The sequence below is a fragment of the Heloderma suspectum genome, chromosome 1, assembly GCF_057233095.1.
Source record: "Heloderma suspectum isolate Gila_16-S chromosome 1, 16-S_ref, whole genome shotgun sequence".
In the NCBI taxonomy this organism is placed as follows: Eukaryota; Metazoa; Chordata; class Lepidosauria; order Squamata; family Helodermatidae; genus Heloderma; species Heloderma suspectum.
Genome location: NC_139458.1, coordinates 179029846 through 179053805, shown reverse-complemented (window position 1 = coordinate 179053805; position 23960 = coordinate 179029846). Strand labels below are relative to the sequence as shown.

Here is a 23960-nt window from a genome sequence, read left to right as displayed (position 1 = left end):
TTCTAAGCCTGTTTAGCTGAACACACGTGGAAACTTTGTTCATAGAATCATAGAATAGTAGGGTTGGAAGGGGCCTATAAGATCATTGAGGCCAACCCCCTGCTCAGTGCAGGAATCCAAGTCAGAGCATCCCCAACAGATGGCTGTCCAGCCTCATCTTGAATGCTTCTAGTGTGGGAGAGCCCACTACCTCCCTAGGTAATTGGTTCCATTGTCGTATTGCTCTAACAGTCAGGAAGTTTTTCCTGATGTTCAGGCGGAGTCTGGCTTCCTGTAACTTGAGCGCATGATTCCGTGTCCTGCATTCTGGGATGATCAAGAAGAGATCCTGGCCTTCCTCTCTGTGACAACCTTTCAAGTACTTGAAGAGCACTATCATATCTCCCCTCAATCTTCTCAAGGCTAAACATGCCCAGTTCTTTCAGTCTCTCTTCATTGGGCTTTGTTTCCAGTCCCCTGATCATCCTTGTTGCCCTCCTCTGAACCCTCTCCAGCTTGTCTGCATCCTTCTTAAAGTGCAGTGCCCAGAACTGGACACAGTACTCCAGGTGAGGCCTACCCAGTGCTGAATAGCTGAATGCACAAGGTTGGATGCTTCCTCCCATGGGGGAACTGGGGCGGGGCTTGCATGCATGGTCCTACTGCCCTTTTTCAGCATTCATTTTGAATGCCTGAAGAGGGCTTATGTCAAGTGAGGACTATTTCCAAATATTTAGCTCTGTACAGACAGTAGTCTATTGGTATAACGTAGTCAAGTTGAGAGTTGCCTTTCTGTTTTGTTTTTTCAAGTTTTATCATGCTAACCTTTCGTTATGGTTATACCACTAGGATGGAATACATTATCACTGGTCCGATAAAAAACATATTAGTTTCAGTCGCTGGTCCGAAGAAGATGGAGATTTAATTGACAGTTGTGTGTATTTGGATAGTGATGGATTCTGGAAAACAGCGGATTGTTACACAGAAAAACCAGGAACAATTTGCTACTTGCCAGGAAGTAGGAATCCTCCAATTACTACTGCTTTGAGAATGCTTTTGTTGAAATATTTTAAAAAGCAAAAATGAAAACATTTAATCATATTCTAGAAAACACAGTATTTGGCTTCTGTGTTTTATTTAAAATATCCTATCCATAGCAACAGGGCACCATTCATACCCAGTACTGAAATAACTCTGGCTTCCTTCAAACTATTGGTTTGTGAATTGGGAGTAATCCTGGGGGATGTCTCTCTTTCCTCACCTCTCTGAAAGAAACTGCACCTTCCACTCCCATGTGTGGTTTTCAGCATTAATCCATGGTTCCCTTATAAACCAGAATTTGAAATCATAGTTTGAAGTGGTCTTGTATACTGTGGTTGTGGGTAAATCTGGCTAGTGTTAATTATGGGCAGAGTCAAGTAATGCAGAGCCATAGCTAAAGCAAGTAAGAGAAGGGATGTGGGATTTGCTATGGAAAAGAGAGGGAGGAAGCATGCATCCCAAAATGTGGCTCCTAATTTGAAAACCATGCTTTGCAGGGAACCAATATAATATCTGCACCAGTACAGAAACATTTTGCAAACTGAGATGGGTAAAGAGGTATGAATGTGGGTAGGGAATTGCACAAATAATTTTACAGTTATAAACAGTAAAGACTGAAAACTTTCCGAAGTGGGAGTGTCATTTCCAAAAGGATCACCATAATGGAGGTCATGCATTAATGACTGCTATGCGCTTATTAGGCTGGAGTTGAAATGACATGGGAGGAGCTGGGCATTTGGGGGAGAAGCCAGGGAGACATTTCTAGGAGGACTGGGGAGTCCAGAGAGATCTAGTTCGTATATAAGGTGGTGCACTTCCATACATTTTGAGATCCAATTTGGATGATACCATATGCAGAAAGGGAATCACAAGTCACTTATGCTTCCCTTTCCCATGTTGGTAAATCTGTAATATTCCAAACAGAACTCATACATCCCTCCTTCCCTATTATGGAGTGATGCATGACGTCTGTTGACACCTGAAGCTGACACATTTTGCTGTAAGGGAAGATGTGTGAGTTTTGTTCAGATGATAAAAACATATACAGGTAGAGAACAGGAAGCACAAGTGACTCAAAATCCATGTCCCCCTCCCCCAAACCTTCAGAGGCTCTGAAAAATACTGAGCTTGCTCTAGTGTTTGGCACAATAGAGCCTAGATGTTGCTCCATCTACCTGAGAAACACTAACAATGCTGATCAGTCCAAATTGGACTCACAAGAGAGGTCTGAAAATTCTGTCCTATGCATTCAATTTTGCATTCCCATTCCTAGCAGCCAGACATACTGAATTTCCATTGACCAACAAAAATCAGATAGCATTGATGACCATACTGGTCAGTGACAAAAAATCCCATAATTTTCAGTTGATGAGAGTTGCATCCTAGGTCAACTGATTATATTCTATATATATTGTAGGAATTAAGTAGTGCCTTAAAGAAATGTGATTTATTTTTTCAGATGAAACTGAAAAATCAGAAGTATATTATGAATCTATTAAATGTCCACACAAGATCAAGAATACACCATGGATGGCTTTTCGAAACAGTTGTTACACGTTCATGATAACAAAAGATAGATGGAAAGGATTGAAATCGGATGAAGCCCACCATTTCTGTAGGATGATGAGTAAGCAGTTCCTGTTTAAAGCTTCTTCTGAATACTGAAAGCTTTCTTCTGAAAGCTTCTGAATTGTCTACGTACAATTTTGAATAACATTGTTATGCCTGAGAGCACCTCTTAGTCTCTCCATCTGATCATGTATAGCCATGTGCAGAATAGTGTAGACCGGGCAATCCATGGAGACTGCTGGCAGTCAGTTCCATTATCACAGACTTGTTTTTTTCTAGACCTGAAGTCATGGGAATCATGCAGCTGTCTCCGAGTAACCAGCCGGGTCATGCTAACATTTGTCCATGCAGTTGTACATTATAATTTGGAGAAAACAAGCAGTGATCCTGTGTGTGAACAGGAACAGAGTTATCTGTACAGCAGTGGAGGTTAAATTAAGTTTTGTATGTCTCTGGAGAAATAAATTATATGTATGGTTCTCTCTGGCCATGTTTTCAGTCTGTTCACTGCAAATGTAGAAGACATTCCAATAAAGACATCTGTTGCTGTCTAGATTTACAATTTGCTAGCATGAACCTGGGTGGACCTCTTCTTTTGTTAGGTTATGTTTAAGAGAACTGATGAAGTGGGCTATAGTCCATGAAAGGGGAAGGGGTGCAACACAGTGGCGGGAATGGAAAAGAATCGTGACGTGGGAAGGGGCATGATGTGGCAGCAGCGCATATGCTCTCCTGCCACAGGCGACAGGAGAGCTTGTGCCGGGGCTGTTGAAAAGCCTCTGCTAAAGCTTAGTTACTGGCAGTAAGGGTTTTAAGCTAAAATACGCTGTTATTTTGGCATGCCTCCTTTTACATTGCCCCCACGCACAATGAGACCCTCAAAAGCTTCTCCAAAATGGAATTTGGCCCTTACGTTGAAAGACCCTGCCATACACGAATCTGTCCTCTTAATTTTACTCAGAAGAGTTTGGTGAGAGACTTTGTTGAAAGCTTTTGGGGGGAGTATCCGATGGAGCCTTTCCACCTCCTTTGCTTCTGTTTGCGCAATAGGTCTTTCACGCTTCTAAAAATCCCAGAAATGAGCTTTGCTCACCTGCCACGTTCCGGAAGGAGCATTTCCGCTCATTTCAGATTATTTGTAGAAGCATGGAATCCCCATTACGGAAATGGTTGTTCCCACAAGTGCATGGGCACAATAGGATTGTATGCAAGTCCAAGTACGTAGGGCCTAAGTCCAAGTACGTAGGGCATACCATATCACCCCTATATACATGCTTGCTGATGCTCTAAGAGACCTCCAGAAGGTTGGTGAGGCAAGACATCCGTTTGCAGAAGCCATTCCGATAAAGAGCAATGAGTACAAAACATGCCTGTATCATATATGGTACTGCCAATGTGTGCACGATGCCAGCAAAACCACCACCTTTCTCAATTATGACATAGTGTCTCGTTCCAGTAAGGATATGAGGCTCCTTGCCTTCAACCATTTAGCAGCAACACTCTTTTAACTACCTCCTGTTTCACATCTCATTGGCCAGAGTAGCAGCTTAAAAAAGAATGTTTTGCTGGTGTGCCAGTCTGGCAAGCCTTTTCATACAGACCTAAGAACCCGACCTCTTTCACTTAATATTGTCATTTCAGATTCTTTTTTTTATTTAAGAACTAAATGGCTAAATCTTGGTCAGTCCTTCCTCAAAATGAATGTTATGAACTGTGCATGGAATCCTGCCAAATTAATTCAGTGATTTTACTTTTTGAATTGTTTTAACAGATTCAAATGCCTCTCTCTTGAATATCAGGGATGAAGATGAAAATGATTTTGTTGTTGAGCAGCTTAGTACTTTCAGCGGCCTTGTTCAGTGGCTGTGGTTGGGTCTGATTTATGAGGCTGATGGTAGGTTTTCAGTTATTTGTATCTGTAAAGCCCTGTTATTACATGTGTGCCTTTTTAAACGTACAAAGAGACCAAAGCTACAGTGACATTATTTGCAGCCAAATTCTATTTGTAGAGGGAAATGAGACTGAATTGGTATCAAGGTTATATTTAATTGAATTGAATTGTCAAATAAAAGTTAATGGGAGAGATTCTCCAAACTCACTTGCTTTGGAAAATTCTGCCGTTATTCAAGGTTATTTTGACTGTAGCAGTTAATGACAACTTACAGAAAACACAGGCTGGGTAAACGTTTGAGCCTCCATAGTAGTTAAATGAATTTGTCATGATTAATCTGAGTCCATAAGAAACGGCAAATGTCTAATGTTCCTGGTGTTCGAAGTGCTATTTGATTATTGTTCAAGTACAGCAATTTTTCATTCCCGAGTCCTTCAGTACACACAATACACGGTGTGATTTAAGATCACTTAACTACTTTAAACATCTTGTACGAATGCTTATCTGAGTGTGTGCACGTTATTATGTATGTGCGCTTATTAATCTAATTTCTTCTGGAGTTAATTTTGAAATGGGGAAACTCCAAGAAAAATGTGTCGCAAAAATAATGGGTTGTATCCAGTGGTGTCATTCTCCCAGTGGAATGGACACAGCTGGCAGATTGAATTCCCACTCCCTACACACGCACCCCTTCATGCTCCCCAAATCTACTCTGGAGGGGGAGGAGGGGAAGGGAAACTCCCACTGCATGAGCAGAAGGCAGCTTGTGTAACATTGGGTTTAACCCAATGAAACCTTCAACAAGCCATACTACATCCAAATAGGATGCAATAGATACATCCCTTCTAGACCAGGTGTCTGTGGATATTGATACTCAGGTAATACTAATATTGACCAGGTGTGGGTTATTTTCAGCACTGTTATATTTTTTAATAGAATCAATGGTACTCGGTATGAAAACTTTGTGTATGTTCCCCACAGATAATGTTCTAAAGTGGTCTGATGATACACGCCTGTCGTACAATAACTGGAGAACTGGGAGACCTTATATAAAGAATAATAATTTTGTTGCTGGTGTTAGCCTGGATGGTTTTTGGGATATTTACAATTACACTCATACCTCGGTACCCTTTCAGTTCAGTCTACACAGTGTCTTCGTCTGTAAAATAGAAATGGGTAAGGAGTGTTTCTAATTTGGATTGAACTTCCAAACACCTACTGACATTATCTTACATATATCTAGATTCAAGAAAATGAAAACATTTAATGATTGTTTTAATATTAAAATAGGGCCCAAAGAAGACAAACCACCACTGCCTACGGTAGTACCCTATAAAAACATCACATACTGGATTCTTCAAAAACAGCTCAGTTGGTATGACGCATGGAGAGAATGCAAACAAAAAGGAAGAGATTTAGCCAGCATACACAGTGAATCCAATCAAATATTTCTGGAAGATGTTGTAAAGAGGGATGGGTTTCCGCTGTGGATTGGTTTATCCAGTCATAATGTAAGTCTGATCCGTGCTGTCATGGTTGTTATTTGTGTATCCATACCCCTGTGCAGTTGTCTTCAGAGGTTTTTAGTCCGTTTTCCACTTTTTTCTTTTGTCAATAATATATTAGTTTTGCCTCCACATTGAATATTTTGCTTGCATATGAATACATTTTTAAATTTCTTTTATTTATTACATTTTTATACCACCCAGTAGCCAAAGCTCTCTAACACAGAGCTGCTAGTGGGGATGCGAAGGACATGAAGGAATAATAGATCGTAGTAAAACTATTTTGGCAACATGTTCGAGTCAGATCAGATTGCTGTCGTATTCTCCTCCCCCCCCCCCCCCCGAGAATGGCCTATCACTCAGAATGGTGTGAAAATGACAGGCAGCTTGTCCTATACATATTTACTTAAGAGTAAATCCCACTGAGTTTGATGGGTCTTACCCCAAACATGCACAGGATTTCAGACTGTGTGTCCCAATCTCTAATGTACAGAGAAGGCCTGAGAGATCACCAGAGCTGTGAATAACCTATAAAATTCAAAAGACAGAAAGGGTTTAGCAGGCGCAGCCAAATTAGGGCGCGGTGAAAGCCTGTGTATATGTGTGTGACTGCACGTGCGCTTGTAGATCTAGATAGTTGGCTGAGGCTGCCTACAACTACCTACATGTAAAAATAGAAATTGTCAATCCATTGAATGGATTTTCTGCACAATCACAAGTGCTACAAACTACAATAGAAAAAGGAAAATGAAATTCTTAGGTCAAATCTTCATATGCGGCATGAGGTGCCATATTCTACATTGTCCTAGCTTTTTTGCTCCTGTCATTCCTCAGAAGTCAAAACAAATCTTAATATCCCATATAATTCCCTAAAGGTCATTTTTATTTTCTTATTTCAAGCTTCAGGCCATCTCTAAATACGCTTGTCTCTTTGCAGTTTTAATTCTGCAAATTTCCCTTCATAAACTTTCCAATCTTTTTCATACCCATTGTTCCCTGCAAGGAGGGGTATTGTTGTGTCTCAGCCCATGGGGCTTGAACCCTAAATTTATTTCCCAGAGTCCTTAATGTCCCTCCACATGGCAATTAAAACTCAGAAAAAAACCTTCCATTGTCATCAATGGAAAGTTTTTGTCAAAGCTTAATTACCACGTGATGGCGCAATTTTCAGGGGGGGCTCACAGCTGGGGAGGGAAAAATTAACCTTCCACTTCCTGTATACTGCGGTGCCCCCCGAAATTCTCTCTCACACACACACACACACACACACACACACGGGTGGAGGTGATTTTCCTTTAGGAGAGAGGGAGAGAGATGTGGAGGAGAAAGAGGACAGAACTGGTGGAGATGGAGAGGGAGAATTGGGGGAGAAAGAGAAAATATGCTTATTGTCCTCCTCAAAGGTTAAATAATCTGGCCAGGACAGTCTTCTTCCCATAACTTAGGTGTGTGCTGGATCCTGGTCGTGTGTGTGTGTTGTTGTTGGCTGCTCTTGATGTCCATTGTGGCACATGGAGGGGTAGTGTGGGGCTTCCCAGCTTGTTTTGCTCTTGTCTTCGTATGTTTGTGTGTGAGTTGGAGGGAGAGGGGAAGGTACAATTCCCCACCCTGTAGATAGAAAACCCCAGAAATTGCAGAACAGAGAAAGGGAGAGAGCCATTTTTCCACCACCCCTTGCCTCCACTCCACTCCTCTTCCTCTTTCTAGACTTCTTCTACACTGCCCAGACCTTACTTTATCCTTCCCCTGCCTCTTCCTTTCACCCTCCACCTCTGCTTTCCTTCCTGACCTTCTTCCTTGCCCCCTCTCCTCTATCTTCTATGTCCCGCTCCTTCAGCCATCACTCCTGCTCCCACCACGCACCCAGCATTTTGAACAGAATCACATGCCACTTAATTTTATTTGGAGTTTAATTTATAGGGGCCGCGGTGGCTTAGGGGGCCGCGGTGGCTTAGTGGTTAAGACTCTGAACTGCAGACCAGAAGGTCAGCAGGACAGCAGTTTGAGACCCGAGTGCTGCGTGACGGAGTGAGCTCCCGTCTTCAGTCCCAGCTTCTGCCAACCTAGCAATTCGAAAGCAAGAAATTGCAAGTAGATAAATAGGTACCGCTTCAGTGGGAAAGGTAACAGCGTACCATGTACCTCTGTGTTCAGTCATGCCGGCCACATGACCACGGAAGCGTCTTCGGATAGCGCTGGCTCTTCGGCTTAGAAATGGAGATGAGCACCACACCCTAGAGTCAGACACCTGGTTGGGGACACCTTTACCTTTAATGATGATTGACGAATGAGGATAGTTAACTGAAGAAGAATTGATTAAATTTTGAGCAGACTCTGGGTGGGAATTAAGAAATTAATTGGGGGTGACCCCTTAATTCGTCCTTGGTTTTTGCTTTTGGCTTAAAAAGGTAAAGGTGCCCCCATCCAGTCGTGTCCGACTCTAGGGTGTGGTGCCCTCCCCGTTTCTAAGCCGAAGAGCCAGCGCTGTCCGAAGACGCTTCCGTGGTCATGTGGCCGGCATGACTGAACACCGAGGTGCACGGAACGCTGTTACCTTTCCCGCCGAGGTGGTACCTATTTATCTACTTGCAATTCCTTGCTTTCGAACTGCTAGGTTGGCAGGAGCTGGGACTGAAGACGGGAGCTCACTCCGTCACGCGGTGCTCGGGTCTCGAACTGCTGTCCTGCCGACCTTCCGGTCTGCAGTTCAGCGTCTTAACCACTAAGCCACCGTGGCCCTTTGCTTTTGGCTTATGTTCTGTCAAATATTTGAAATGCCATTTTGGTGTAAAAGTTGCCATTTTTAAGGGATGTGCATAAAAAGGGCTCATTAAAAAAAAAACCACCACCCACACTTTCTGTGCATTTTTTCAGCCTATTCACAGCTATTGTGAATCACTTATAATTTAAATTGCTTGATCTGAAATAATCTAGGAGTAGAGTGGAAATTAATTTCAAGAATTTCTTTTATTTGGGGTGGTTGATGGGGGAAACTATTTGGCTTGTCCTGCATTCTGTGAAATGTAAATAAACCCTAATAATCATTTCTATGTTTACATATATAGAGATACAAATTGGCATATTCAGATTTTATACAAATTTGTGTCCTATGGGCCTGTACCCTGAACTTTTCAATGCCAAACATTGTCTCTGTTCGCAAGAGACATCCCTGCCACCATTGTATTTGATTATTTGCAGCATGACATCAACACTGGTGCAGTCTGAATCTTATTGCTCCTTTTCCAGGGAAATGATTCTGATTTTGAGTGGTCTGATGGAAGCACATTTGACTACCAGCACTGGGAATATGAACATTCACATGCCCCTGGAAATTGTTTTGTCTTGGACACTAAAGGATTCTGGAATCGTATGGAATGCACACATCCTGCTGATGGTGCTATTTGCTCTCCCTCAATGAGTGAGTCTGCCGTCATGTGCCATTTGACATTTTTCCATGTACCATATGACTTTCAGGGCTATAAACCCAAAAAAAGAATTATGAGAGTGATGTTCTCCCACCCACCCCTTGCTAAACACATTTCCCTAGAAGGAAATCCTACTGGTTTCAAACCCTCCAAGTAACACGGTAAGGATCACAGACTTAGATTTTATATATAGCTTAAACGGTTATTTGGAGGAGAATCCACCAAAATTAGTGTGACTGGGGGCACAATCCTATGGGGATAAGTAGCCACCTCTGAACTCAGAGGCGACCACCTGCCCAAAGCAGAGCAGGAGAAGCATTGGGGGGATCATTCCCTCCATCCTTCTCCTGCTCTGCATTTGCGACTAGACAGCCTATTTCAGCTGTCTAACTGCAGGAAGGCGGAGTGGGGGAGGAGGCTGCTGGATGACACATAGGATGTGTCATACAGGCATTTCTACCCTCCCCACCCCAGAACTCCCTGCTTGGCCACTCAGTGCTCCTCTTCCGAGCGCGGAGCTCGGGTCTGTTCTGCACTGCCTGTGAGGCAGCACAGAAGCAGGGGCAGGTCAGTTCTTTGAGAAACAGCCTCGGTGCGCGGGCTCCGAGGTTGATTCCTGGAAAACCAGATATCCTATGGCCATCTAGCTGCTGACTAACAGCCATAGGATTGCTCCCCCCATTTATTGTAAAGTGCCCCAGTCTAACACAGGAGATATGTGTGTAGGCAGCCAGTTTATGTTTACATGGCAGTGCTCATCAAGGCCCTATTGAACCACCTGGATTAGTTTTTTAAGCAGATGGAAACGTACATCCCCATCTATCAGGTACTACATGTTGCATGTGCCTAAATTTATATCAGTGGTCGATGTGTTTAGATTGTTTGTTCTGGAAGTAATCATAATAGCTTTCTCTAAAGACTAGCTACTAAGAGTAGAATTTTAATAAATCATTTTAATAAATAATTTACTTTAAATCAAATATTTCTATAAAACCATTGGACAGGCACCTGAAACATACAGTGCAAAGAGAAAATGATAGTTCAGCCTCATAATTCCAGACCACTCCTTTATGGTAAAATGGTAGCTCTCCATTGTCCTCTGTTTAGGATTTTTGTTTAGATTTTTTATTTTTCTGATTGTTTTTGTTTCCATGGCAATACTTGCAATGCTGTTACTGAAACTCTTACCGTTTTCAAAGTTTTTCAGGACATGCATCTTCCCATACATATTTCTGAGAGGAGACCTCAGAGTGAGCATACACAAAATGTATACTGATTAATGGGGTGTTCCTGTCCTGTTGTTGTTCAGTCGTGTCCGACTCTTCGTGACCCCATGGACCATAGCACGCCAGGCCTTCCTGTCCTGCGCTCTCTCCCGGAGCGTGCTCAAGTTCATATTCATTGCATCGGTGATGCTATCTAGCCATCTCATCCTCTGCCGTCCCCTTCTCCTTTTGCCTTCAGTCTTTCCCAGCATCAGGGTCTTTTCCAGCATCAGGGTCTTTTCCAGAGAGTTTTCTCTTCGCATTAGGTGGCCAAAATATTTGAGCTTCAGCTTCAGGATCTGTTCTTCCAATGAGCACTCAGGATTGATTTCCTTTAGGATTGACTGATTTGACCTCCTTGCAGTCCAGGGGACTCGTAAGAGTCTTCTCCAGCACCACAGTTCGAAAGCATCCATTCTTCGGCGCTCAGCCTTCCTTATAGTCCAGCTCTCACAGCCATACATTACTACTGGGAAAACCATAGCTTTAATTAGACGGACCTTTGTCGGCAAGGTGATGTCTCTGCTTCTTACTATGCTGTCTAGGTTTGCCATAGCTTTCCTCCCAAGGAGCAAGCGTCTTTTAATTTCATGACTACAGTCACTGTCTGCGGTGATCTTGGAGCCCAAGAAAGTAAAATCTGTCACTGCTTCCATTTCTTCCCCTTCTATATGCCAGGAAGTGATGGGGCCAGATGCCATGATTTTAGTTTTTTTAATGTTGAGTTTCAAACCAGCTTTTGCACTCTCCACTTGCACCCTCAACAAGAGGCTCTTGAGATCCTCTTCGCTTTCTGTCATGAGGGTGGTATCGTCTGCATATCGGAGGTTGTTGATAATTCTCCCAGCAAGCTTAATTCCGACCTCTGAGTCATCCAACCCAGCATTTCTCATGATGTACTCTGCATATAAGGTAAATAAGCAGGGTGACAATATGCAGCCTTGTCGTACTCCTTTCCCAAGTTTGAACCACTCGGTTGTTCCATGTCCGGTTCTTACTGTTGCTTCTTGACCCTCGTACAGGTTTCTCAGGAGACAGGTAAGGTGGTCTGGTACTCCCATCACTTTAAGAATTTGCCACAGTTTGTTGTGATCCACAACAAATGTTGTGTTCCTGTCCTAGACTTACCCATTGGTTGTGGATAACATCACTCAAAAGTCTCCTTCCACCAGATATTCTGGCATTGTGCCAGTTTTGCCAGTGTACCCATTATGCCAGCAAAAGTGGGTGGAGTTGGAGGTTTTGTGCATGAGTATTCCGTATGTGGAATCCTGTTCTCATTCACAAGTTGGTGCTTCTACCTGCGATACATGTGGCTTAAATAAAACAGTCCAGTTGAAGTCAGTGGAGAACCCCACACACAGCATGCCTCAACCCCTTCTCCTGAGGACCCTCTACCCACTAGGCTATGGGTTTTGTCTGCCTGTTGTGAGTGGAATGACACTCCTCCCTTCTCTGTTTGCCCCTTGCTGTTTGCCTGGCAAAAGGATGAACATTAGCAGGCTGGTACTGTTTGGGGCACCAGGAGATTCAGTTCCACCTGAGAGGAAACATGGAGCTTGTGGCTTCTCCCAAACCCCACTGCACTCCCTTTTCGTAAGGGAGGCATTATGGCATCTCCCCTGCCTGCGGGGTCACGTGTCTGGGAGGCAGCATGTACTAGGTTCCATTACATGTGTTAATTTGTACGTTCCCTGCATTAGTAACACAGAGACATTATAAATGGTGCATAGTCTTGTGGTTGAAGCTATGGGAGTGCATAGCTGCTTTATATCTTGTTCTGCTGTTTTGATTTTTGCTTTACTGCTGGGAATGCCTAGGATTGTGACTATCATTACACGGGTGTTGTACTGGCATAACTGTAGCATAGTGGCCACTGGCCTATCAAGACCATCAAATTGCTCGGTTTGGCTGCAAAACTCAGTGTAATTTTTAAACTGTATGCAGCTTTCCTTCCAAGTAAATGTAATTAAACTACCGAGTTTTACAAGAAAATGCCCACACTCCAGAGATGCCTGAGTGCAGCAAAAGACTGGATACCCACCAAAGCGCTTGAACACCCCCACTACTGTTTCTTCCTGCCAGACAAATAATCAGCACTGTCAGCTCTGACACAACTCTCTTTGCCTTTGAGAGGGTGAACGAGTGTCTGAGCAGAGACTGGCACCTGCTTCCTCTTCCCTTCCACCAGATAATCAGTACTGTGGCAGCTGATCTGTTCACTGTTGCCTTCACAATGCTAGAGAAATGAATATGTACATACAGCTGCAAGATGGAAATGTGTTGTGACTCCCGCTTCCCTTGTAGTAGTGCTTTTGTGCACACCCATTTCATGAGATCAGGACGAACAGGTTTATGATTAAGATGAAAGGTTATGACCCTTCACAGTTGTTTATTAAATCAAAAGGACTTGCGCACTCCTAACTGCATATTGCATTGTTTCCCAAATTGCTATTTCAAGCATTTAAGAAATGCAGGGAGGCCCTTTCAGGTCTTGGGTATGCGCCCTGCATTTTCCATCCTTTTGGCCTCAATGGAAAATGCAAGGAATTGCAAGCCATGCCAGGCCATACAGTTTGCAGGCTGTACAGCGCCATGCACTTTGTAGGATGGGAATGGGGAGAAAAACCAATGTTAATGCAGAAATCTCCATACAACAGGGGACCTTGTATGCTTCCAAATGAGTCATGAAAGAGTCCCTGGGAGTTTAAAAAAAAAAAAAACCCTTTCTTACAAAGATATGCAATTACACATCAGAGAAGATAATTGAGTCTAAGAATCAACCGTCATAGCTGTGCTGTGTTTTAAACTTCAAACAACATGCCTGTTAAATGAGTAGGAGAGCCTCATTATGTGTGAATAACGTTGATGACAGTAGTTGCATTTTCACAGAAATGTGGTCAAAGCAAACTGAAATTGCGACAAAATGTCCACGACCTACTGGTGGATCATCACAGTGGATACAATATAAAGATCATTGCTATGCATTTGATATGGAATTTTACAATTTCTCAGCATATACTGCGGATGCTGCTAAAGACATCTGCAAGAAGCTTGGTATGTCCAAATTATGTATCGTCTCATTGTTTAGAAAGAGACCATAATATCCCTTGAAATGTTTTCAATGAGGAGTTATGTTTTCAGTATTATTGTGTTCTAAATATATTTTTATTAAATTTTATTCAAGAAAAGCATAATACATAATTAAGAGTAAAAACGATTTTCCAGTTTTATTTTAAATGCTGTCTTTTAACTATTACCATAAATATTTTAGGAAGTTTGAATAAATGAGTACCTCAAGATGTTTTTTCTCTTTTGACCACTAACATTTTCCCATTAGACCCTTCTGCAACACTTTTGACTATTAAGGATGCAGAGGAAAACATGTTTGTGAGTACGCACTTAAGAGAACATTATTTCATCACTGGAAGAGTATGGCTTGGAATGCAGCTTAAGGGTAAGGAGTGAGTAACTAAGAAATATATGTAACATATAACAACAAAAACTGTACAAAGCGTGATAAGCAGACTCTAGGTGAACATATTTGAGTCCACTGAAATCAAGGAGACTTACGGCGCAATCCAGTGGGAATAGGCAGCAGCCTCCGAACTCAGAGGTGACCGCCTATCCAATACAGGGCAGGACAAGCACGGAGGGCATTATCCCCTCCGTGCTTCAGCCGCCCTGCATTTGTGGCTAGACAGCCGATTTCAGCTGTCTAGCCACAGGAAGACGGAGCGGGGGAAGTGGCTGCCGGACAACACATAGGATGTGTCGTACTGGCATTTCTGCCTTCCCCGCCCCAGAACGCCCCCGTTTTTGCCGCTCTGCGCTCCTCTTCTGAACGCAGGGCCGTTCTGAGCTGCCTGTGAGGCAGCGCAGCAGGGGGGAAGGTCGGTTCTCCGGGAACTGACCTCAGAGCATGGGCTCTGAGGTCGGTTCTCGGGAACCAACGTATCCTATGGCTGTCTAGCCGCTGACTAGTGGCCGTAGGATTGCTCCCATAAGGATGTTATAATGGTGTTAGTAGTGAAAAGAGATATTTTGCTATAACAGCTGAAGTCCAAAATGCTGGAAGAATATTGAACTATTTACATAGAATACTTTCTTGATCTTAGATGGAAGCCTGCTCTTAACCTGTTAAAAACTGAGTGTCATTTACAACGAATGTGATTGAACTGAACACAAACAGTTTTAGTTAGACTGAAAATTGTCTGGCTTTGCTGCGTGGATGCATTTGTTCATCCCCTAGAAAACAAGCAGGAAAAAAATCCAACAATACAAAGAAACTAGATTGTAATACACCTTTTCAAGGGTACCACTTAGGTAACCAACCCCTTCCAAGGCTGTCACTGACTAGCGGCCATAGGATTGCTCCCTTAACTGCATTAATTAGTTCCATTGATTTCAATGAGACTGAGCTTTTGTTTGGATTACGTTCATGGAATTACCTGCATTACAACTGCTCAATAAAATGTTCAGTAATAGAATACAAATACATAATGCGTATTGTAACTTAGTACATTTTCAGTGATCTCAATTTAAGTAAAGAGAAGAGAAATTTGAGTCAAAACTAGAGGCCAGGGGCCATTATTTCAAACCAATATTTTAATTTCATCCTTATCAGCTCTGCATCTGCTTACCATATGCAGGTCTAGAGAGACTATCCTTTCTCCCACTTTTTCTCCTCCTCTCACCTGTTTCTCTACCCTCATGCCCCTGCACCAGTTTCAGACCTTCCTTCCTTCCTTCCTAGGGTTCCCTGTTCTCTGCGTTCACAGCACGTGCACACACACACACACACACACACACACACACAACCCTGCCAGCACTGCAGCCTTTTAGGTCTTGAACTGTCCAGCCTGTTGCAGCTGGAACCCTGTAGGATCAGCGCAGCTCAGCCAGTGGCCTCCAGAAGGTCTCTCCTGCCTGCCATCCCTCTCTGATCCTAGAGCAGCTCAGGCAAATCCCTGTAAGAGTTTTCAGCACCACAATATCCTTTTGTACATTACAATATAGATAACGAGAGAATACGCATAACAGAACTATTATGAAGTCCTGTAGAGTATAAATATTCAGAGCAAAAACATATATCAAATAGCAGTTAGAACCAGGAAAGCAGAGTAGTCTTGTGTAGCTGCACAGCTGTGTAGCTAATAGTAGCAAAGATATAAACCCATCGTTTTCTTTGGTATACCTAAAGTGACTTCCTGTGCTGGCAAGCTGGGCAGCCAGCTGTGCCCTGTGGCAATGCACCACCAAACAAGTCTATAAAACTCAGGTGTACAGTTGAAACTATATAGAAACTACAGCTGTCAACCCCGTCTTACCACAGTTGTCCTCGCATTGCCCATCCGTGAATCATGGCATGTGCCAGCATCAGAGTCCTTGGCTGGCTGTGGCAGGTCTCCAGGAGAGCTTTCCTCCTGCTGCATTCCTCCTGTTATTCATCATTGGCTACTAGTCATGGACCCTTTTCCTCTAAACTTTGGTGCCAGTAGGAGTACAATAAGTTGTGATTTCCTCTCTGCAAACATTCAGTTGGGTCAGGCATAGGCTGATGTTTTGATACGTTCTGAAATAATCCGAGTATCAGTGAGTGTCTTTGTGTTTTCACAGGTATGGTTCCTTCCTGCCTGCTTGACCTCATGTTGACCTTTGTCACTCTGACCTGGTTCACTCAACCGTGGGTTGTTTGGGAGAGTTCAAGAGTGAGTGAGTGTGCAAGCTCCCCACCACTCGACCACTTCCACTGTGTTAAACATCCTAGGGACACCCTGGGTTGTCTTTGGGTTAAAACCCATGATTTGTTATTTCTCCCCCAACAATCCAGAGTTGTAGGTTCAAACATCACAGAGAACAACCTAGGCATTTGCTCCTGTGTGCTTCCAAACAACCCATAGTTTGTTAACCTTGGGTTGTTTGTTGTGTGCAAACCAGGTCACAGTGTCAATTAAAGTTCTGTAGTTATACACAAGCAACTCAAATATTTTTTTACCTGCCCTTGTTCTCTGAATATGGCACACAGATAGTAAACTTAGGGCGCAATCCTATTCATGTTTAGACAGAGGAAAGGCCTGCAACTCCCAGCATTCCCCAGCCAGCCATCCTGGGGAATGCTGGGAGTTGTAGGCCTTTTCTCTGTCTAAACATGCATAGGATTGTGCCCTTAAGAAGCTGTATTAAGACAGTCTTCAAAATATCAGAATACACTCTCTGACTATTAGGCAGACATCAAGATCCTGAGTTGACTTTTCAGGATGTGAATAAATAATAAATTGCTGTTTATATAACCTGTAATAATTATAACACTTTTTTTTTTTGCTGAGAAACTAAGGAAGAAATTCTTGTGGCTTTTATTTATAGCTCAATCCTTGAACTGGCTTGATGGCTCAGAGGTTAAATACACTAACTGGGCAAAGGGAAATGAAAATGCCAATGGTGAATGTAGTGTTATCTTTACAACAAATGGAACCTGGTCCAAGATGGACTGCAAGAATGGCCAAAGCAGAGTTGTGTGCAAAGCTCCTCAAGGTGTGTAGGGTTTGGTTTTAATGGACTATACTTTTTTAAAGAATATACTGGTACATGATGGTGTTAGTAGCATGGTCCATCTCTCTCCAGGAGCAGCTGCATACCTGGAAAAGAGTCACCATAGAATTTAATAGCACCTTCTTCCTTGTCTTTCTTCTTTCCTGTGCATGCCCAGCTGTGCATTGCATGTAACACACTAGCTGTTATGGGTGGTTCCAGACAAGGCTTTTGTCATGCAATTGCCCTGGCTCATTCATGGAATTTTATGGGAGGTCCAGACCACTACATCTTCAGTTTGTAACCTTCCTGTGTTTTTCCACCACGTCTTCCATCTTTTTTCTTTACATAAAAAAATCTGTCAAGGAGGGAAAGGTGCAATGTTTTATTTATTTAGGGCATTTTTACCCCCATTCCTCAGCCTAAAAAGGCTCCCCGAGTGGCTTACAAAGGCTAATATTAAGACAGTCCCTGCTCTCAGGCTTACAATCTAAAAGACATCACACAAAAGGAAAAGGGATTGGGAGGGAGGAGAGGAGAGGAGAGGAAGGAAAGCAAAAACATCGCTGACCAATATATTGGGCTAGGTTGGTCTCACCCCTGTGATGATGTTCTTGGGAGGCCGGAGGTGCAGCCTCCCAGCAGCCCTAGATGAGGCCAGAGTGTGCAGGCCCAGGAAACTGTCAGTTGGAGCTGCGTGTTCTTTCTAGCAGGGACGGGTGGAGCAACCTCTCTGCAGCTCCTCCCCCTCTGGACGATGTATAGGACCAGGCTGGTCTCCCCACTGTGATGATGTTCTTCCTAGGAGGCAGGAGATGCAGCACCCCAGTGGCCCTCAGTTCTCCAGCTGATGGATGAGGCCAGAGCTATATAAAGTTCTTTGATTCTTAGCGCTAGGAGCCCTCCTTCGGGAAGCACCACCTATGCAACAGGGTGAGGCTCTGGGGAGAAGAGAGATGGCTGGATGCCCATAAGTAAGACATGCATAGGCCTCACCCTATGATCAGCGCACATGCAGCTAAGAGCCAGCTGCAAGGGAGAAGGACAGGAGGGGTTCCATTGGGTTATATGCCAGTTCTCTACTCCATGTGCAGCTACACCTGTGCGGAAGACCGGTCACCCTTTTAGCTCTTTATGTAATGGTTTCACACACTGATCTGGTTCACATGTCACCAACAAGCCACAGTTAACAAACTGAGAGTTGTTGGAAATGCAGTAGGAGTGAGCAGTTCTGAGTTCAAACTCCAGGTTTTTCATCCCTCAACCCAGAATTCCAGGTTCTGACGTCATGTAAATAACCCAGAGACAGGGCATCCCTGGGTTGTTTATCGTAGTGGAAGTGGGTGCAACTGGGAACCAGTATGCACACTAGCTCCCACTGCATTTCCCACAAACCGTGATTTGTTAACCATGTGTTGTTGGCGTCATGAGAACCAGGTAATTGACCGTAATAGTTGAGGTATTTACAAATGAATGAATTCTAATAAAGTGATTAAAATATTAGCTGCTAGCAATTTGACGCTTTGATGGTGCTAGTCAATGGACAGTATGATGAAGTTTAGACTGGTTCTTCAGTTGACTGCCATAACTTCCATTAAATGGCCTCTTACAAAAAATATTTTATAAATCTGTTGACCACTTCCCACATTACAATTTAGGTCTGATTTAAAAGTGATTCTGGGCATGTAAAAGACAGCTATCCATGAGGGGTTTAAATGCCTCTGGGATCTCTTTCATCTGCAGCATTAGTACACTAGCAAAGCACGCACCCAGCCTGTGGATATCTAATATGCTGGTTTTACACGTAATGGGACTCAGAACTCTATTTAAATGTGATGCTGGCCACATGCAACCCACCCAGGTAGGTTTGTTTGTTTTTACATGCCCAGGGATCACTTTTAAATCTGGTCTTATGAATACATTTCTGTCAGGCATTCAGTCCTGAAAGTGGGCATGTAAGAGGGAGCGTAGCTCAGCAGTAGAATACCTGTTCTGCATGGGGAAGGTCCCAGGTTCAACTCCAGCATCAGGGGAAAGACCTCTGCCTGAGACCTGGAGAGCTGCTGTTGTCAATCAGAGTAGACAGTACTGAGCTAGATAGACAAATAGTCTGACCTGGTGGAAAGCAGCTTCCTGTGTTCCTTTCTTGGGTGACAGGCATAGCAAAGGCAGCCTAATCGCCTAGTCATAGAAAGTGAGCTGTGGTTAGCACAGTCTTCCTCAACCAGGTGCCCTCCAGATAGGTTGAACTACAGCTTCCATCATCCTATAAGCCAGGGATGTTGGGAGTTGTAGTCCAACACATCTAGGGAACATCAGGTTGGGGAAGGCTACATTAGCAGATGCAGGAGTCTGTTTACCACTCAGCGGCACCAGATTAGCCTTCTAAAATCAGGAGGATTATGTCCTGTTGTGTGAATCTCTAGCTGAAATTGCCAGCAATCCCTTCCTCTGACCAGCAATTCCAGTGATGCCGTGAGCCAGCATCTGATCTGCGGGGCAGCTGGCTTGAGCCCCACAACACCTTACAATTTCAGAGTGCAATTGCATGCAGAGTATAATGTCAGAGACCCTTTCCAGCACGTTAAGGGCCATGTACATAAAATTGTTCCCATAAATGAGAACAGTGTGTCATCCACATAGTTATTGGGAACAATGTGTCATCCGCATATCTCCATGCATGCATGAAAACCCTGAAGTGGATGACCTGATGCAAGGTGCCCTTACCACTTAGGATAGAGAGTAGAGGTTTAAGCACAGGTTCAGCCAAAACCGGGCTTGCTCATGCACATCCCTGCCTTCTACAGAGCTTTTGGCTTGCAAGCTGGGCAGAGACCTGGTTCTTTTACTCTGTAAATCTCCATGCACATTGATAGAGCTATTTTAATAACAATAATACAGAAGTCGGACAAAAGGAGGAGCCCATCTACTGACAGAGCCCATCCCCCCCCCCCAATGAGTAGGGGCTCCCTGTGCTTCTTGACAGGTGAAAAAGAAGAAACACCTTTCCTAGATGCAAAGAATACTTCACGTTCACAAAGAGCTTTTCCTGTTGAAACTAGGAGGAGGTGATCAGGGAACTAACACTTCATGTGGCAATTAGTATGAAATAGACTCGTGTAACTCCTCTCGAAGTAATATATGATTTTCAGTTAAGTTGCTCTGGAACAATAGTTACCCGTGTTTGTTGTTCTTTTTCTTACAGTCACTAATCAAATGGGAGGCGCAATAGCTGTTGCTGTTTTAATTATTGTGGTCCTCCTTGCCGGATTGATGTGGTTCCTGTATAAAAAGAAACGACTGCAGTGGGGTGGATTCTCTTCAGTACGCTATGAACGGGGGATGTATGAAGACGAAACTGATACCATGTTTACTAGAGATGGTGACTGAAGAACAATTCCTGCTGGTTTTATTTAAACTTTTTCTGGAATGGGCTATTTTGGGATCTTTTTATAGGTTTCGCTGTGGCAAACTTATACCAAGCGTCTTAAGTAGCAGGGACATTCTGACCTGGGTACTGTATTTTTGTTCACTGTTCAAGGTTTCTCAACAGCAAAACCTTTCCCCAAATTTAGGAGAAAAATGTGCTAATCTGTGTCCTCAGTTATTTAAACTCCAGTCAAATATTGCACTTTTCTTGGTCTTTGCACTTGCATTTGCAAGTATGGTGCATGGTATGATCCTGATGTTGAGATTGGGACATGTTCCATCTACCCATATGAAGTGCAATAGTAGATGCCCAGAGAATTGTTTTAAATGTAACTTACTGAACACAAAATATATAATGTGACAGCTTGTAATATAAAACACTCTCCATTTTACTTAACTTCTATTGGGTACAGAGTTGTTGTTTTTTAGAGCCTTCGGTTGAAATTATGGCCTTTTTCAATTAAAACTCCAAAGATTCCTTCCGTCTTGGTCAAAGACAGAATTTTCACTTTGATTCAGATTCTTTAATTATCCGTAAAGCATGACTCCTCATTTTTAGTTATTTTTAATTATATCAACACAAGTATAACAATTTATTTAACAGGCTGCATTCTTCACAGGTTTTTAACCTGAATAAGCCATATACACTAGATATAAAAGGAACAAGAAAAATTGAAATCAAGAGCTAACTGAAAGGTTCAAACCCCTAGTGTAAATAGTTCTATTCACTCTCCCTGGTTTAGTGAGTGGAAGCTAGATAAACATAAATTGTGCTGCATGTTGAGAATGTTTGACATTTGTGCTTATTTTTATTACTTTTGCCATACTTGGATATTCCAAAAAAGGTACTAGCCTTTTCTTTATTAATACATTAAATACATTGACTGGAAACTAAATAGGCACAAGTCAAAACATTTCTATTATGCTCATACTAGGGTTAACATATTTTGTCCTTCTGATTATACCTCCTTGCGCTGCATTGGATTAAGTGATTTCCCTTCCTCTCCATGCTGTCACAGATCCTTTGTATTGATTCTTTGCTACCTATGAAGGAAATCACCTGATTTCATGTGGCGAGGCTATGCACACTAACCATTCCACATGTGGTGACATGGAGCAGTTTAAACCAGCCTCCACATTGTGGCGATTACATGATGTCTCTCAGCCCTTAGTGAGCTTTAGAGCAAGAGTAATTATATGATACTTACAACTTGAAATGTAGCACTACGATATGTCTGTCATTTTAAGTCAACATAAAGGACAGCATTTATTCTTATTGTAATTCCATTCATCTAACAAAAATACACCAAGGAAATACTTAATTGTTTTGATAATACTACTGATTTTTTTTTAAAGGAATGCCGTCAAAGATAATAGTTTAAAAAATTATTGGTTTACTGCTAAGTTAGCTCTTTTAAAAGGTGGTTGGATGCACATATTTTGAACTGTCGTGATACGCAGGCTGTTAAAATATGTTTTTTAAATGCTGTGTCCATGATCCAGAGTCCCACATGGCAGGAGTTTCCCATTTCATATATGAGGGGAAATATGCTTCACATGCAATTAGAAAAGAAATGCAGTCTGTGTGCATATCAAATTTCTTCTCCTATATAAGAACAGGAAACCCTTGTATGCATGACATTCTGTATTACAGATCATGGTCCAGTAATGTGCATACTATGCATAGAGATGAGAGCATGAAATTACACAACCTTGCCCTAACTAGCAAAAAAAAAATCTGTTTAGCAATGCAGCCTTCTCTGCGGAAATGTTTCTGAGAGTTCCTTTTTAAAGACTAGAACATTTTACATGATAATGTATACATAAGTAGGCCTTTGTGTGTACTGCAGTTCTTCTGGACTGGCATCAATCTCTCTGCTTTTAATCTCTCTTCTTTTCTTGGGGTCTTTCTGCATAATCATTTAAAATATGCCACATTTGCATTTTAGCCATTGAGGGATATTTCCACAAGTAACTTTTCAGTGACAATAGTACAACAACAATCTGTTTGTACATAATACGGGAACACAGCTTGCTGTGAGAGGAGCCATAGTTGTGCGACTCTTTGCATCTTTTTAGAAAAGGGAATATATGAATACATATGTGTGCTGGGTCAGAAATCATAAGAGACTAGTAAAAATCCCAAACTAAAATGGAAGCTTCACAAAATGGAAGAGGTATGGAGAGGGGAGGTTGCTCTTCCTGCTTTTCCTCTCTTTTCTATTCTTGGGGTCTTTCTGCATGAGAGATGTACCTGAACTCTGCCTATGTCAAAAGCAGAATCCAATAGGTGCCCCCGTGATACTTGCGCAACAGCATTTCATGTAGCAGTCACAATGAGTTGTATCCAATGCTAGTCTTAAGTCTCATTCATTTCAGTGGGTCCTCTAAGTAGGACTAACATTAGATATAACCCAATAACTCCGTGCTAGCTGGGGAGAGCCCTGCAGTTTCCAAGGTACTAAATATTGTTCTTTGAGTACTTGGAAATTATGATAACCTTGCAACAAAAGTGCTACTCGAAGGGACTATGTGCAAGAAATGGGCAAAAAAAAGATGTGTATTATGCAAAACCTGATTGTGCAGAAAGGCCTGTAATATAGTGCCTATATAAATAGTCCAGGTGAGACTGCTGAATAAAAGTGATGCACATGTATATATCCACAGTCAAAGAAAAAATGCACTTTGCCTTTGTTGAAAGCATGATTTAGATAAATTGCCATTAGCCTGCAGGAGGATGTAGGGTTTTGCCCCATGCACTGTTCTTTTGTGGGTGCAGTAGTAACCAATGTTTGGGGTAATTTTCAATTCTCTAAGTAAGTGTGCTCAACATTGCTGAATTTATGACTATTTGCACTCATGGGCTTCTTTTGATGTGAATCTACAGAGTTTATTTTAAATATATTATCAGGGTTGTTTTATTATGCAAGGTATAGATAAATATGAACAAAAAAATCCAGTGTTTCTATAAAATGTTTATTTGTATAATATTCTGAAAGATATAAATTTTGTAAGTTATGTTTTTAATTGTGTGGGGTTTGTGTGGGTCTGTCCCTCCCCCAAGTTCTTGGACATGTTGTGAAATGTCATGTGAATTAATACAAATGCCTTACTCTATCTAATTATCCTTACCATTGAGAGTTCACAACGAAACCTACCTGTGGTCTTAGAAATAGCAATAGATCTATAGAAAGCTACAAGGGTTGCTAAGTTAGATTTGTACTTGAAAGAAAATTATGTTGACTTGATTCTTTTCATCTTATTAAAATGTTTTTGTACTCTTCAGTATTTAAAGAAATAAAAAAATGTCAATGTTAAGAAAGCT

General features: G+C 42.3%; 1 protein-coding gene across 2 annotated transcripts in view; it reads left to right on the top strand.

Moving 5' to 3' along the window:
* Positions 1–23960, top strand: part of LY75 (lymphocyte antigen 75) — an 81879-nt gene extending 57919 nt beyond the window's left edge. For both annotated transcript variants that reach the window (XM_084811358.1, XM_084811347.1), the window contains exons 26-35: positions 829–997; positions 2480–2647; positions 4361–4483; positions 5462–5656; positions 5771–5991; positions 9232–9403; positions 13568–13732; positions 14016–14132; positions 17042–17209; positions 20412–23960. In XM_084811358.1, the coding sequence (XP_084667484.1) occupies positions 829–997; positions 2480–2647; positions 4361–4483; positions 5462–5656; positions 5771–5991; positions 9232–9403; positions 13568–13732; positions 14016–14132; positions 17042–17209; positions 20412–20596 (1683 nt within the window). In that variant the 3' untranslated portion in view covers positions 20597–23960. The remainder of the gene's footprint in view (positions 1–828; positions 998–2479; positions 2648–4360; positions 4484–5461; positions 5657–5770; positions 5992–9231; positions 9404–13567; positions 13733–14015; positions 14133–17041; positions 17210–20411) is intronic.